Source organism: Trachymyrmex septentrionalis, unplaced genomic scaffold (assembly GCF_001594115.1).
Source record: "Trachymyrmex septentrionalis isolate Tsep2-gDNA-1 unplaced genomic scaffold, Tsep1.0 scaffold22, whole genome shotgun sequence".
In the NCBI taxonomy this organism is placed as follows: Eukaryota; Metazoa; Arthropoda; class Insecta; order Hymenoptera; family Formicidae; genus Trachymyrmex; species Trachymyrmex septentrionalis.
The window spans coordinates 1,329,298-1,343,379 of record NW_017305375.1 but is presented as its reverse complement, the minus strand read 5'-3'; the positions used below and the strand labels follow the sequence as shown (position 1 = coordinate 1,343,379).

General features: G+C 32.9%; 1 protein-coding gene across 2 annotated transcripts; it reads left to right on the top strand.

Annotated features, from left to right (window-relative positions):
• Nucleotides 1–983: 983 nt before the first annotated feature.
• LOC108748430 (endoplasmic reticulum aminopeptidase 1) lies at nucleotides 984–12,957 on the top strand. 2 transcript variants are annotated; one of them, XM_018486607.1, is made up of 14 exons: nucleotides 984–1,779; nucleotides 6,613–6,765; nucleotides 6,921–7,000; nucleotides 7,389–7,485; nucleotides 7,568–7,650; nucleotides 7,722–7,927; nucleotides 8,035–8,215; nucleotides 8,426–8,651; nucleotides 8,770–9,347; nucleotides 9,429–9,663; nucleotides 10,061–10,466; nucleotides 10,562–10,704; nucleotides 11,036–11,391; nucleotides 11,501–12,957. In XM_018486607.1, exons 1-14 carry the CDS (start codon nucleotides 1,629–1,631, stop codon nucleotides 11,657–11,659), a joined length of 3,054 nt encoding a protein of 1,017 aa, XP_018342109.1. In that variant the 5' UTR covers nucleotides 984–1,628; the 3' UTR covers nucleotides 11,660–12,957. The 2 variants fall into 2 exon arrangements, with proteins under 2 accessions (XP_018342109.1, XP_018342108.1); XM_018486606.1 differs by having other exon boundaries at nucleotides 6,610–6,765.
• Nucleotides 12,958–14,082: the final 1,125 nt, after the last annotated feature.

Here is a 14,082-nt window from a genome sequence, read left to right as displayed (position 1 = left end):
GAGAAATAGAAGGACATTATTAAAGAAACATTATTAAAGGACATTATTAATGTTTCGCTAAATGTATTTTTTTCTATAATAATTAACTATTTTATTAATAAAATTTCTTATCAAAAAGTCGCGCGCACAAGTTGGATGAAAGCTATTATTATTGCGTGCGCAAAGCGCAAATATCGTTCATAATGATCGCTGTAAGTCAGAGTATAATTACTTTTGTATAGACCTTGAACAGTGATACAGTTCCGTACGTTCCCGTCTACGATAACAACTGATAATTTCAGATACTCGTTCTCATAGTCTCATTATTTATTTGCATACATACTGCACAACAAGCGCTATAATTCTATGTTTTTATTCATTATGCAATTAAATGTTAATGTAAATATTTTATATAAACAGTTAATACTGCGGATTATGGAAGCAATATTATGCTCCGATATTTATGCAAGGAAAAACACAGTCAATAAAAATGAACAAATTGTTCTAACATAATAAAAAATTAAAGATTATAACGAAGTACTTACAAAAACAGGTTATATAACGTTACATAGATAAAATTTAAAATTATAAAGAAGCATTTTATAAAATATTTTATTGTAAATATTTTTCTTATTACTTCTAGCTTTTTTATTATGAATAAATCTTTATTCTGAAAGTATTGATCCAACAGTAAAAAGCTTGACGAGAATAACTCTTACTACCTCTATTAATACCTCTTTTAAACCACAACCTTAGTATACTTGAATAAAAAAAATTATAATAGATAATTCTTATAATATTGCAGATGTAAATTGATTGGACGTCCAGTAACTTTTGGCAAAGAAAAACATATCGTCATATTTAAAGTTAATCAACGACACGGAAAATACAAAATAGAAGACTGATTAACTGCTGTCTACAATTTATAAAAGTACATGTCATCATGAACTTCTTTAACTTGTAATTATTCAGCCTTGTATTATACAAAGACACGTATGTTCGATTTATAGAAAAAAGATAAAACCTTCGAGCAGCGACGTCAGAGTACCTATATCTTTCTACTTTGAGTCAACATAAGATTATATACGAAGAAAGTAGTAAAATGCTATTAATTTTTTATTAATTGATGTGCACTACCTCGAAGAAAATTGTTTGGTCACGGATCACATTTGTCGACCATTTTTATACAATATCTTTTTCTGCGATCAAACAAAACTGAATATTTATGAGCAACATATCGTAATATCGGGACCAATGCGAATGCTGTCGACATAAAATATTTGTGCATGTACAGATGTACTGTGCCGATGTATAAATTTAACTGAGAGACTATCAAAAGAGTAGCTCGATATAATTTTTGACATGAACATTACGTCCAGTATAGGAAAAGGGCGATCGATACCATCGTGAGATGTCGTGAGAATGTTTGAAGATGGCAGAAGGTCTGTGGCTCCGACGTTTATTTTTCGAGTAGCGATATAAAGTAGCGATAATTAGCAAAACGTCAATCAGCAACAAACTCGAACTATGTCACTTGACAAACAAAGAGCTTCAGAAACAAAGAAAAAAGTTTCTTCCGCGCGAAACTCCGATTTTGCCAAATAAAAGATCGGCCGGAGTAGAAGAGAAAATAGAAAAGTGAAAATAAAATGCCGAAAGGAAGTCCAGGAAAGGATAGCAGCGAGAATATTCAGTTGGAGCCTTTGTCTAGGACGCCTAGGCGACATGAATCTACCGATCCTGCTGAAATAGACGCGAAGGCACCGTTAAGACATGCCGCAAGAAAAACCTGCGATTCAGGTACGTAACACTTTATTATAGGTCTGTTCTTTATTCCTGCACTAGACTGCACTAGAACTCTTTCTCGCTTTCGTCAAATATCAAATATATACCTATATCATGTTCCAAAAGTGTATAGGTATTAATTCAATCCACAGAAAACAGATCTCTATACTTTGTTAAATTTTTGTTTTACACTGCAAATGTGCTAGATATATTTATATAAATTACGTTATGCAAAAACATATGGAACATAATATAATCGATAAAAAGATATTTCAGACGAAAAGATAAAAAACGTACAATAAGTTTTATTGATTGGCTGCGTGGTTTTTGCGAGAAACTATTTCAGGAATTGTGCGCGCGCGTCTTCAGTGATTATACAGAATTTAGATCGTATCGATCCGCACGATATATTTGGGGTATTTATTTAGATTGTCTGTGTGTGCGCGTTGTTCTGCTCAGGTAATTCTTGTGATTTCATGTTATTCAAATTTAATAAACTCCATCTTAACGTGAATACTGCTTAGTTAGATGTTTGAGATAGCGCTCCCTTGATGTTCGCGTGACCACATAGATTGCCATACATTGAAAATTTGCAAATTGTTGCCCTTCGTGACTTACTCACGATGCAAATCTTACTTAGGAAAATCTAAAGATAGGTATGGCCTTATACGACTTATAAGGAAGAAAGCTTTCGAATTTACGATCTTCATAGTAGTTTAATACATCTCAATTCTTCTCTTATTTATCGCGTCCGCGTGTTTAGCTGATTACCGGAAGACCCACCACACTAATAGTACGTGTTCCGAAACTAAATTGACTAAGAAAAAGATCGATGTTTATAACGCTAGCCGATCCTTTCGGGACACGTAACTTCGACGAACATATTGCAGTCGGAAAGCGCATGAATGTTTCAATGCGTTTCGCCCAGCGTCGGAATTCGTTTGACCAGATACGACATATATTTTAAAACAGCACGAGATTCACTGCGATCACGAAATATCTAAATAACTCATATTATACAACGCTTATCTTTTTCGTAGTCGAAGTCTCACTAAAGCAATGAGAAAAAAATACAAAGGGTCATAAGTTCAAAAGTTCAGCCATTTATAAACGTTCCTTTTCTGTCCATATTCGTCGATATCAAAATTAGTCGGCATATTAACTTTATCGATTCGCAGATATTTGCGCTAATGTATACTCTTGAAATCCTTTTTATGAAAAATTAATTTACAAAAAAAGTATAATTTTATCTAACATTAAATTCAGTAAATATTTTTGTTTGTATCTCTCTCTGTAATTAAATTAATTTTATGCCAATATATAGAAATCATATTGCTCAACTATGTCTTCTCTAAAATGATGTTAAACATTTTTTTAATATTTAATTTTTAATTTCTGTTAAATTAAATTGTAAGAGTTCGCGTCAATAAAACTTCTTCTATCTTCAATAGAAACACAAATGTTATTTCGTAAATGAACGTAATGCGATTGTCAGAGGGGCTGCGTGGAGAAAAGAAAATCGATATGGACCCCTCGAACAAACTGATCCATTCGCGCGATTCTGATCTCAAAAGGGTCACATATCTGTGGAATTGCAGTTATATAGTATACATTTGCTTTCTGTTTATACGTTGTGAAAACAGCTTTCTATACGTATAGTTTTGTTATCGTAGTTTAACACAAAAGATGAGAGAAATTAATTAAAATTATATCAATACAATATCAATTTATTAAATATTATACAATGCTTGAATATAATAGGATCCAAATAATAAATAATTTCTGTTATATTTCGAAATCATAAATTAATAGTTCTTGTATTATAAATGACTTAAAATGAAGAAAAAATGTAAATAACAAAATAAAATCATATGATCATTATACATCATAAGTACATTTCTTTTTTTGTAATCTTGACAAAAAAAACATATAAAAAAGAAACTTTCGTGGAATTACACATTTTCTTTAATATACAATAAAATCAAGTAACTTTATTAATTTTTCGAAACTCATATGTATTAACGGGAAAAAGCAATAAAAAGGAATGCTAGGTAGTAAATCTTTTCTTTGCTTTTATAAAATTAAAACAACGGTATTTTATTAACTGACTAGAAACAATTTAAAAAATGTAACATAAAAACATCCTAGCGTTTGGATCAAACTTTGTAATATCAAAGAAAACGAAGTAAAAAGCCATAAAGCCCCTGCATTGTCCGGTTGATTGCTTCCACGACTGAGACCAATATCACGATGGGCCACCTACGGAGAGGTTGCAAAGCGTAGATCAGGGATGGCGCCACCGTAATGCTAACCACCCCCAACTCACGAGGACCGGCAAAACCACCCCCGTAAAGCAGTCCACCACCAGGGGGTTTGGAAAGCCGCCATTTCTGCCTAACTCCGCAGTAGCTATATCCCACGCCTTTAATGCCAATGAAATGTCAAGGAATGCCGCGCGCTATAGACTCGCCGACGGTGTCGGGATACTCAGCTTGGGTTTCATAAGCTCGCGGTTCCTCGCGTACTGGCGGTACTGGTTCTTTGCGGTAGGGTTGATTGCGGTCGTGCTGCTTGCGGTGGTGTTGCATAAAGTCCGAGTCCCGGTTGTGCTCGGTGCATCCGCGTTACGCACGGGTTAGCGCGTTTACACTGAATGAGTGACGTCGGTCGTTCGCGCGTCATTACTCGTGTTTGATTCCTGATGTTGCCCGCTGAATCCCACGCGTATCTTAGAAGCGCGCTATCGATAAAGCGTTGAAATTACTGATCAAGGCTTATTTTCAAAGGCCTAAAAAAAAAAAAAAGACCGACGCGACCTAATCCGGTCACATTGCTGCATTTGCGTGTAGCGAATGGTAGAGAGGCTTGAGCCGATAATAACTGATACGGCTCGAATGACCGCGGCGGCACACGCGAACCGGCTTCACGGTGAATTAAAGTCCAAACGCCGTCTATTAAAGTCGAACTTCTTCCTCGTTGAAGCTTCAATTTTGAGACGACGGTACAGTGGCGGAAGCTCGGTCAAGGGAAAAGCTACGAGGCGACGATCAAGCATCCGCGCAAATACTGGCTGAACAGAGAGAGCCGCTCATAAAAGTTGCCTATGCCTCGAAAGACGGTCAGGTAAAAGAACTCGTTCATCGGAGACCGCCGCCAAATCGGTTCGCGATGAGCGAGCAGGATGTGGACGATGTTGCCTTTCTGACAGGTGAGATCTCCCCGCTGGGTGGCTTGTTGGGGAGTAAAATACGATCTCGTGCCTCTGACGCTTTTTTATTTGATACACGTCTACTATACCTAGATTTCTTTTCTATAAGAACTAAATACACGTCTACTATACCTAGATTTATTTTCTATAAGAACTCGGTTAGGTGGCCCACTTACAATCCTCCACGAGTTGCGAGTAGACTATAAAGCACGTGTGTGCGATCAATAAAACGAAAGCTTCCTCTGATCTTTCGAATTAAAGCATGCACACTTCGTTCTCACCCACGCGCTTGTATCACAATCATTCGTGGCTTTTATTATTAAGGTCTCTGTTAAGGTCTTTATTGAAGTAGAAATAGATACGTATGACGAGTTGATAATGTTGTCGATGATTTCATTGCATGTATCTATGTATATGCATGACTGTGTAAGAAAATATATTTGCAAAAATATTATACACGTTACAAACGTCATATAATTTATACGAATTATCCGTTTTCAAGATTTATAGATTTAAAGATTTTCTTTGATTGTTATTTAAATTTTAAATTTCAATAAGAACTAAATAAAATAAAGCTAATGTATTATATTGACACTACACAAAAATCTCTAAGACAAATCTTTATTTTAAAAAAATTTGTGTATAGATAAAATTCCTATCACAGCTTAAAAATATTGACTACAAAAATAATAAATTAAGATTATCCATGTTTTGAACAAAAAAAAAGTATAATTTTAAAGAGATCACAAGAAGCATTAAAAGATACATAACACGTGTCTTAAAAATGTTACAATAATATCAAATTAAAAAAATCTCAAATCTAAGTATTACAAAAATAAATGTATGTTTTTTTTTTACTATTTAAAATGGAATTATTTAACATTCATTTCTATGTATAGATTTATCAGTTTATTTCATACGTTTGTTAAATTTTAATTACTAAATTTTAATAAATTTTAATAAAAATATATAAGAAATAAATATATTTACATATTTAATTGTGTGTCTTAAATATAAATATAAATATAAAAAATTCTAAAAACTAAAAACGTTAACATTCAAATTGTTAAAAATGTTATTACTTAATTGTTTGCATAAGTTAAGTGCACTAGTTATTCTGCATAGTCGTACAACAATGCAAAATCCAGATCAAGAGCTTAATCGTAAGGAGAGCAAACTTTTTATTATAGCATAAGCATAAAAATACTAAATTAATAATCTTAAATATAATTTGTAAATTAAATTCAATTAATATGTAAATAATATTTTTTATGTACATATATATGTAATGAAATTATTTTTTATAAATAATATGTATATACAAAATGATTAAAATTTTGAAATTTATATTTAAAATGACTTATTTTTATTTTGTAATTATATTAACTTCTTATTTCGATGTGTTGCGCATGTGAAAATGAAACGAAGCTGATAAAGAAAGAAATTTGTTTAGATTATATATTAATAGTTATGCAATGAAATTTGCATACCTACCTAATCAATTAAAATTAATTATTTTAAATTAATTATGTTAATTAGCTATAAATTATATATATGCAATTATAATTGCGGCGAATTTATACAAAATTATATGATATTGAATCGAATTCCTGTCTGTAGGATATTCCTTGTTTCAGGAGATAGCAGCGCAGGATTGCACAGACGTAACTTTTACGAGCGCGCAAATGAAGTCGTTAGATGTTCTGAGAGAAAGACTTACTGCGTACTTTGTGTTTGCTGCCTGGTACTTCTTGTCACAGCACTTATCATCGCCTTGGCGCCTTTGCGAACTGGTATTTAAATGTCAAATCTCTATTTGAAGCGAGCCTCGTATTTTCGAAAGTTACAATATTAAATCATTCAAACATAAATAAATCATTCATAAATTTAATTTTTGCAGAAAGATCACATTTTTTATATTTATTTCACATATTTTTTCTCTCTTTAGGCTGCGTTTGTTCCGAAGAAGACTCGAGTAAAATTACGGATGACGAAAAGGACACCGTGCCTCGGATGGAGAATGGAGAGGTACACACATTTAAATACATATGAAAACATTAACATGATTAATATTTAAGACAAAAAATTGCACATATCTTGTTTAGTTTTGAAAAATTTTTCTATTTTATTTATTGACAATGATTATATAATATTTGTTTAATTGAAAAATATATTTTTTATGTTATATTTTATTAAATAAGCTAATTATGCGTATTTTGTAATATCGTAAAATTACAAAATCTACAAAGTATAGAAATTTAGAAAAAAAATTTGCTTTAGAATATGTTTAATTAAAGTAAGGCTGTGTACACCGTACAAGATGTAATGAAAAATGAGTTAATAGATATAATTATGGCAATAAGTATCTATTTTTTTATTTCTCGAATTTAATATCAAATAATAAGAAATTTTGCAGGTGTTTCCATGGGATAACATAAGATTACCTGCCTTCGCACATCCTACTAGGTACAATATTACCATGCATCCAAATCTTACCACCTTAGAATTTAGAGGTAAATTTAAAAAGTTATGCGTTTTAATAAAAAAATATTTTATTTGTACGTAATAAATTCATAGTTTACTCTCATTTTTTAGGACGAGTCACAATTGAATTCTATGTTGATGAAGAGACCAAATTTATCGTCTTCCATAGTAAAAACTTGACAATAAAGGAGCAAGTAAGTAACGATCGCGTGTACAGCTTTTACAATGTTAGTTTTTGTATAATTTTTCGAGAGTTGACTTTTAGATAGTGAAAGAGGGTCAAGAAGAACTGAAAATTGCGAAATTACTCGAGTATCCGAAGCGCGAGCAGTTATATCTGGAATTGGAAGATTCATCGTTTCGGAAAAAGAATAATTACACACTATTTTTGAGTTTTAATTCGACGTTAAATTCTACTGAACTTAAAGGGTTCTATTTTAGCAGTTACACTACGCCTGAAGGAGACTACAGGTAACTTCAAAATTATTATTATTATTATTCTCTTTACAACAAATGGATACTTTATCGTACGTTGCTTTAATAAGACTGGGCTTTTCAATTTTTTCTTTAATTTTTAGATATTTGGCTACAACTCGTTTCGAACCAACATACGCGCGCATGGCCTTTCCATGTTTCGATGAACCACAATTTAAAGCTAAATTTAAGATATCAATATATAGAGATAGATTTCACATTGCGTTATGTAATATGCCTGCGATAAATACAGAGGAGGCTGGATTTTATTTGGGTACAAATCTCGTAAGTACTTTAGTAAGTAAATAAATATATTATTTAATTAATGTTACTTATTTAATTTGATGTGAAAGCTTCACGATTGACATCTCAAATATCACTTTGTTTCATTTGCTGATCGTAAGCATAACAAATCAGATCATTATTGCAATTGTGGTATTATCTGCGAGTGACCATACTTGCATCAACCTGATTCAGAATAATGTTGCTTTTCAGCTACGCGACGATTTTCAAGAATCTGTAGACATGTCAACGTACTTGGTGGCTTTTGTGGTATGCGATTTTAAAAGAGTTTTCGAACTAACAAAGAGAAACACATCTGTAAGTGTGTATGCCGCATCGCATACGCTTCCGCATATGGTATATGCCACGACCACTGCTACTCGTATTATGGATTACTTTGAATCTTTCTTTGGCATACCTTATCCTTTGCCAAAGCAAGGTAGGTTTTTCAAATAAAATGTGGATAAAACGTACTTATGAAAAAAATTGTTAATACTTTGTGTTTTAATATATAATATAATATTTTATAATATATATATTACTTTTTCTGCGCTTAGATATAATAGCAATTCCTGATTTTGAACCCGTTGCTATGGAGAATTGGGGCCTAATTACTATTCGAGAATCGTTTTTAATGTACGACCCAAAAGAAACACCTACCGAAATACAAGAATATATAGCCGTTATTATGGCTCACGAATTAGCTCATCAATGGTTCGGCAATCTCGTGACAATGAAATGGTGGAATGATCTGTGGCTGAATGAAGGTGCTGCGACGTTCTTTGAATACAAAGGCGTGAATCATATTTTTCCTGAATGGGGCATGATGGATTTGTTCATATTACACAAAACGCAACGAGCACTCGAGCTCGATGCACTAGCCAATAGTCACCCTGTAAGCGTATTCGTCGAAAACCCCATTGAGATAGAAAGCATATTCGATACGGTTAGCTATTACAAAGGTGCTTCCGTCCTCTATATGTTGGAAGTAGTTTTATGCGCGTGTGCTTTTCAAAGCGGACTAAATGATTATCTAAATACGCACGCATATGGAAATACGGAGACCAATGATCTGTGGGAGGTCCTCACAAAACATTCTAAAAATTCATCTGTTAGTACAGAACTTGATGTGAAAGTAAGTGCAATAAGTATGTAAGAATAATTATTTCGCGCGTTTTTGCTGTATATATTTAATACAATTAAAATATATTGACAGATTATAATGAACACTTGGATCCAACAAATGGGCTTCCCACTTGTTACCATCATTCGTGAAGACAGTACTATCACAGCGACTCAAAAAAGGTTCCTTGCTTCACCTCGAGAAGGAGCAAATACTTCGCGTCCAAAGTCACCCTTTGACTACAAGTGGTACATCCCGTTGCACTGTTATACAGACAAGGATGACTCGACAGAATCTTATATGGAAGTGTGGATGAATATGACCGATGGTGACAATTATATTCAAATTTATTTGTCTATTCAGAACTTAGACTTACATACATAGAGCGAGCGCTTCTGTTAGAAGCTGATCGAAAGAAGAGGAAGCATGTGTACAGGCAATCTCTAGCTTGTTACTGCTGCTCTTAAATCTTCTTTTTTTTTTTTGCGCCACAAAGGTAGCACGTCTATGGACATTGGAAGAACGAAAATAATAGAATATAACTATCCTTCGATACATATAATAAGATATAGCTAGCTCCTCTTCAGTCTTGTCGCGCAAGTTCTTGTGTGAAAGCGCAATCTGTATATGTAAGTCTATGATTCAGAAGACACATACTTTTGCTACACACGATTTCCACAAATCCTGATTAAGAGATTAAAACAAGTATTTCAAATTTTATTTAGCAACTTTCGACATATCGAGCGATGTCGATTACATCAAATGCAACATCAACCAAACTGGCTTTTATCGTGTAAATTACCCGAAAGAAATGTGGACTTCGATCATTAAAACTCTGATAAAGAATCATACCAAGTTCAGTCCGGCAGATCGGGCGAATCTCATCGACGATGCATTTGCGCTTTGCGATGCGGGTGAGGTGGATGCTTCAATCCCGTTAGAACTTTCGCTTTACCTCGTCAACGAAAGAGATTATGCGCCATGGGCGACCGTACTTCGGTATTTGAACTTTTGGAAGGGCAGACTGGCAGAAAGCGTAGCGTATAAAAAATATACCTTATTCTTTAAACAACTAATGGGTCCAATTACAAGATACATTGGTTTGACGGATGAAGGCTCTCACTTGAAAAAGTATAGTATTTAAAAATCATGCTCATTTTTATTAGATATTCACTGACTAACAAAACGAACAGGATATTAATTTTTCAAATTTTATTTTGATGCAGGTTATTGAGAACAGCAGTACTAAAATCTGCTGTTGAATTAGAAATGGATGATGTAGTGAAATCTGCAAGAAGTCTTTTTCAAGATTGGATATCGAAAGATACACGCATCGCACCCAATATACGGAAAATCGTTTATATGGCAGGTAAAGAAAGGATATACTATTTATATAAAATGTTTGTATATAATTATTGATAATATAATATCAATATAATTATATAGACTGGTATTCATAGACTGTTATATTTAAAACCATTTTTTTTTATTTAAAACCATCTTAAGTGCACATAAATCAATCACAACGATATTAGCATCTTAAGTCTTAAGATATTAATAATATTGCAATTGAAACAATAAAGCATCTTAAGATATTAATTAAGATAATGTTGAAATAAGATCCGACTATAAATATCAGTCTTAGAGAAACGCGAAATAAAATAATTTGTATAATTTGTTTAATACTAATATGCTTGTAGGTATCAAGTTCGGAGAGGAGACTGACTGGCAGCATTGCTGGCAGGTTTATCTTAAAACACAAATCCAGAGTGAAAAATTATTAATGTTGCAAGCTTTAGGCTCGACGATGGATCCTTGGTTACTTAAACGTTATCTTCGACTATCACTGAATCGAAATCTGCTTAAAGCGCAAGAAGTTAATACTATCATAACGTCCGTTGCTGCCAATCCACACGGACATTATCTCGCTTGGCGTCACATTAAAGCTTATTGGCCGCAAATAGAAGCTTTATATGTAAATGAATCGTTCTCGATAAGCAATCTCATACTTAGCGTTGTTCCTGACTACTTCATTACAGAATATGATTATCGCGAAGTAAGAAGTCATTTTTTTGAAATTTTAATTTCTCAAAAATATATATAATTGCACTTGATTTCTTTAAAATTATACCACAATGAAAATATTTTATAATTTCTTTTTCTAGGTTTCGGAGTTCTTCAAGCAACGCGACGTTCGCAGCGCTAACCGCACGCTACAGCAAAGCATAGAAATGATAAAATTCAACATTCACTGGGTAAAAATAAATGCAAAAAGCGTAAATGATTGGCTCACTACATATTTCACGGAAGTGAATGCAAGTTAACCTTCGATCGTTAGGAATGAACTGGTCAAAATGAATTGAAATTTAACCGTACATTCAATTGTACACATTATGGCTAATTTTTCTACAATTCTTATTCGTACACCTTTAAGAAATACGTGATACAAATTGCGAAAAGTGAGATTCTCAATTATTTAAAAAGCAAAAAGAATCTCAAATGTCATCTAGGTATAAATTTATCGATCAAAAGTCAACCATTTTTGTTAGTTTCATTATAGGAAGTCGTTTCCGCAGGCAAATTGAATTTAAAAAACGATAACTCTTCAACGAGTTTAAATCATATTTCTTTAGAAAGGCGCTTAAACTTATCCTGTATAAAATTTATTATAATTTGCTTGCCGGAAAGGATTCTCTAATAAGTCTATAAGAGAGAAGCCGAATTGTTTATATGTAATACATTATACACCGATTTATACACACTTTTGAAAGTATTTATTTAACATGCACGCGGTGCGTGCCAATCGAATCATTAAGTGTAAAAAGACATAACGAGAGTAAAGACATCATTGTTCTTAGGATAGTCGTTGATATTCGGCAGATAAGAACTAACGACATACGCCTATTGGCATTAAAAGACCGACTTTTAGCAATGTAAGTTTAATTTTAATCGGTTTAACTTACTATTTATCTTTTTGTCCTAAGTATTAGAAAAAGATAAACCGAGATAAAGTTTATCTTACATTGGTGAAGTCTGGCTGGTGAAGTCTCTCGAGTTTGCTACATTTTAATGTAACAAAAAAAGATAAAATCATTTTCACGCCATGTCCAAACCCTACATTTTTTACTCATTACAGTACTTTATCACTACAATATTACTTTAACAGGGAGAGTCGAGCTTGCGACAAAGTCGAAGAAAACGCTGATTACATATTATATTATTCACGTACGTCCTATGCATAAGTCTGCGACGTAGCAGATATTTAGAGGTAATAGAATTATTATCATGATTGTATGAGCAATCGTTCGACACATTTAAGTAGCATATCAGTGTATGACAAAGAGAGGCATAATACGCTAAATCTCTCGGGTCTATGCCATTAGCACCGTCCAGAGAGATATGGCGGCGTTAAAGATAAATTCGGTTGCGAGAGCCAAGTGGATATATGTCAAATTAATTGTAATTAAAAAATCGATGTATATCATGTGTATCGCATATTCGTGTTCGCTAAAGGTTCGCTGGATGCGCAGGACACGTCTTGTATGGGATTGTTCTCCATGCGAAGTATAAATAGAGAATTGAATATTTTATTATGAGAAAATAAATAAATTTGTATAATCTAAACAACGCTTTATATATACATATGTATGGTGTGCATGTATTAATATAAGACAATGTGCCGTGTTTTTCATCGAATGCTTTGTGAAAATCTAGATGCTAACGTAAACTATCAATGCTGGTTTTATCTAGAATCTTTTCGTCATAGTTTTCGAGGCATTGCGTTTAATTCTGGAAAATTTTGATCAACAGTAATAAGTCTTAATTTGAAATAGGAGGTATAAATTTCGCAATGCGAACGATATCTGAAGCAAATTCATTATATTTTTGTTTGTTTATCGATCGTGTGATTAACTGTTTGGACAATAAATATCAGAAAATAGTGAGATAAATTACAAAATATTCAATTATCTTTGGCGGAAAAATTTTTACGAAAATCTACATAGATTGTGTGAGGTGAGGTCTTAGAAATTCTTAGTTTTTTAAAGATATTTGTAGTGAGACGTAGAGAGTGATGTTTGTTTGTTTCAAAAAGCAAGCAATCCTTCGCCCTCAAAAAACTAAAACTAAGAATTTCTAAGACAATCCTCATTTTACGTCCCACTACAGATATCTACAAAAAATTAAGAATTTCTAAGATTTCTCAATCTATGCAGTTTTTCTGTATTTTTTCGTAAAAATTTTTTTTCCGCTAGGGTATTATACGTCAATTGTTTTAATAATAATATAGATTAAGTTTTTATGTTCTGGAATTAAGTACGTAGGCATCTATAATAATAAAACTGATCACACGGATACAAAGATACGAAGGTCTGCAAAGTGTCTAATATAGTTATACAGGGAAAGCAAATTCAATCTACAAACATTCATGTGCTCTCCAATTTTACTCCTTGAATATTTCTTGATTCTGCCGGTGATTAATTATATCCGAAATTCGTGTGTCCTTGTAAAAATACAGTTGAAATTTAAGCACTTGTTCAAATAAAACACATTATTAGTCATTGTCACGCTCGTTACATACGATGGTTCTTCGGTATTTTTTTGCCACAGAATTTCTACTGCCATTTTGTGCTTGCCATTATCAATGCCCACTACAAAATGGCATTATCTAATGTGTACTTATTATTAGTGTTTTTATTATTGGATCAATAACGGGGCATAATTCATTGCGCTCATCGCATTTATATGG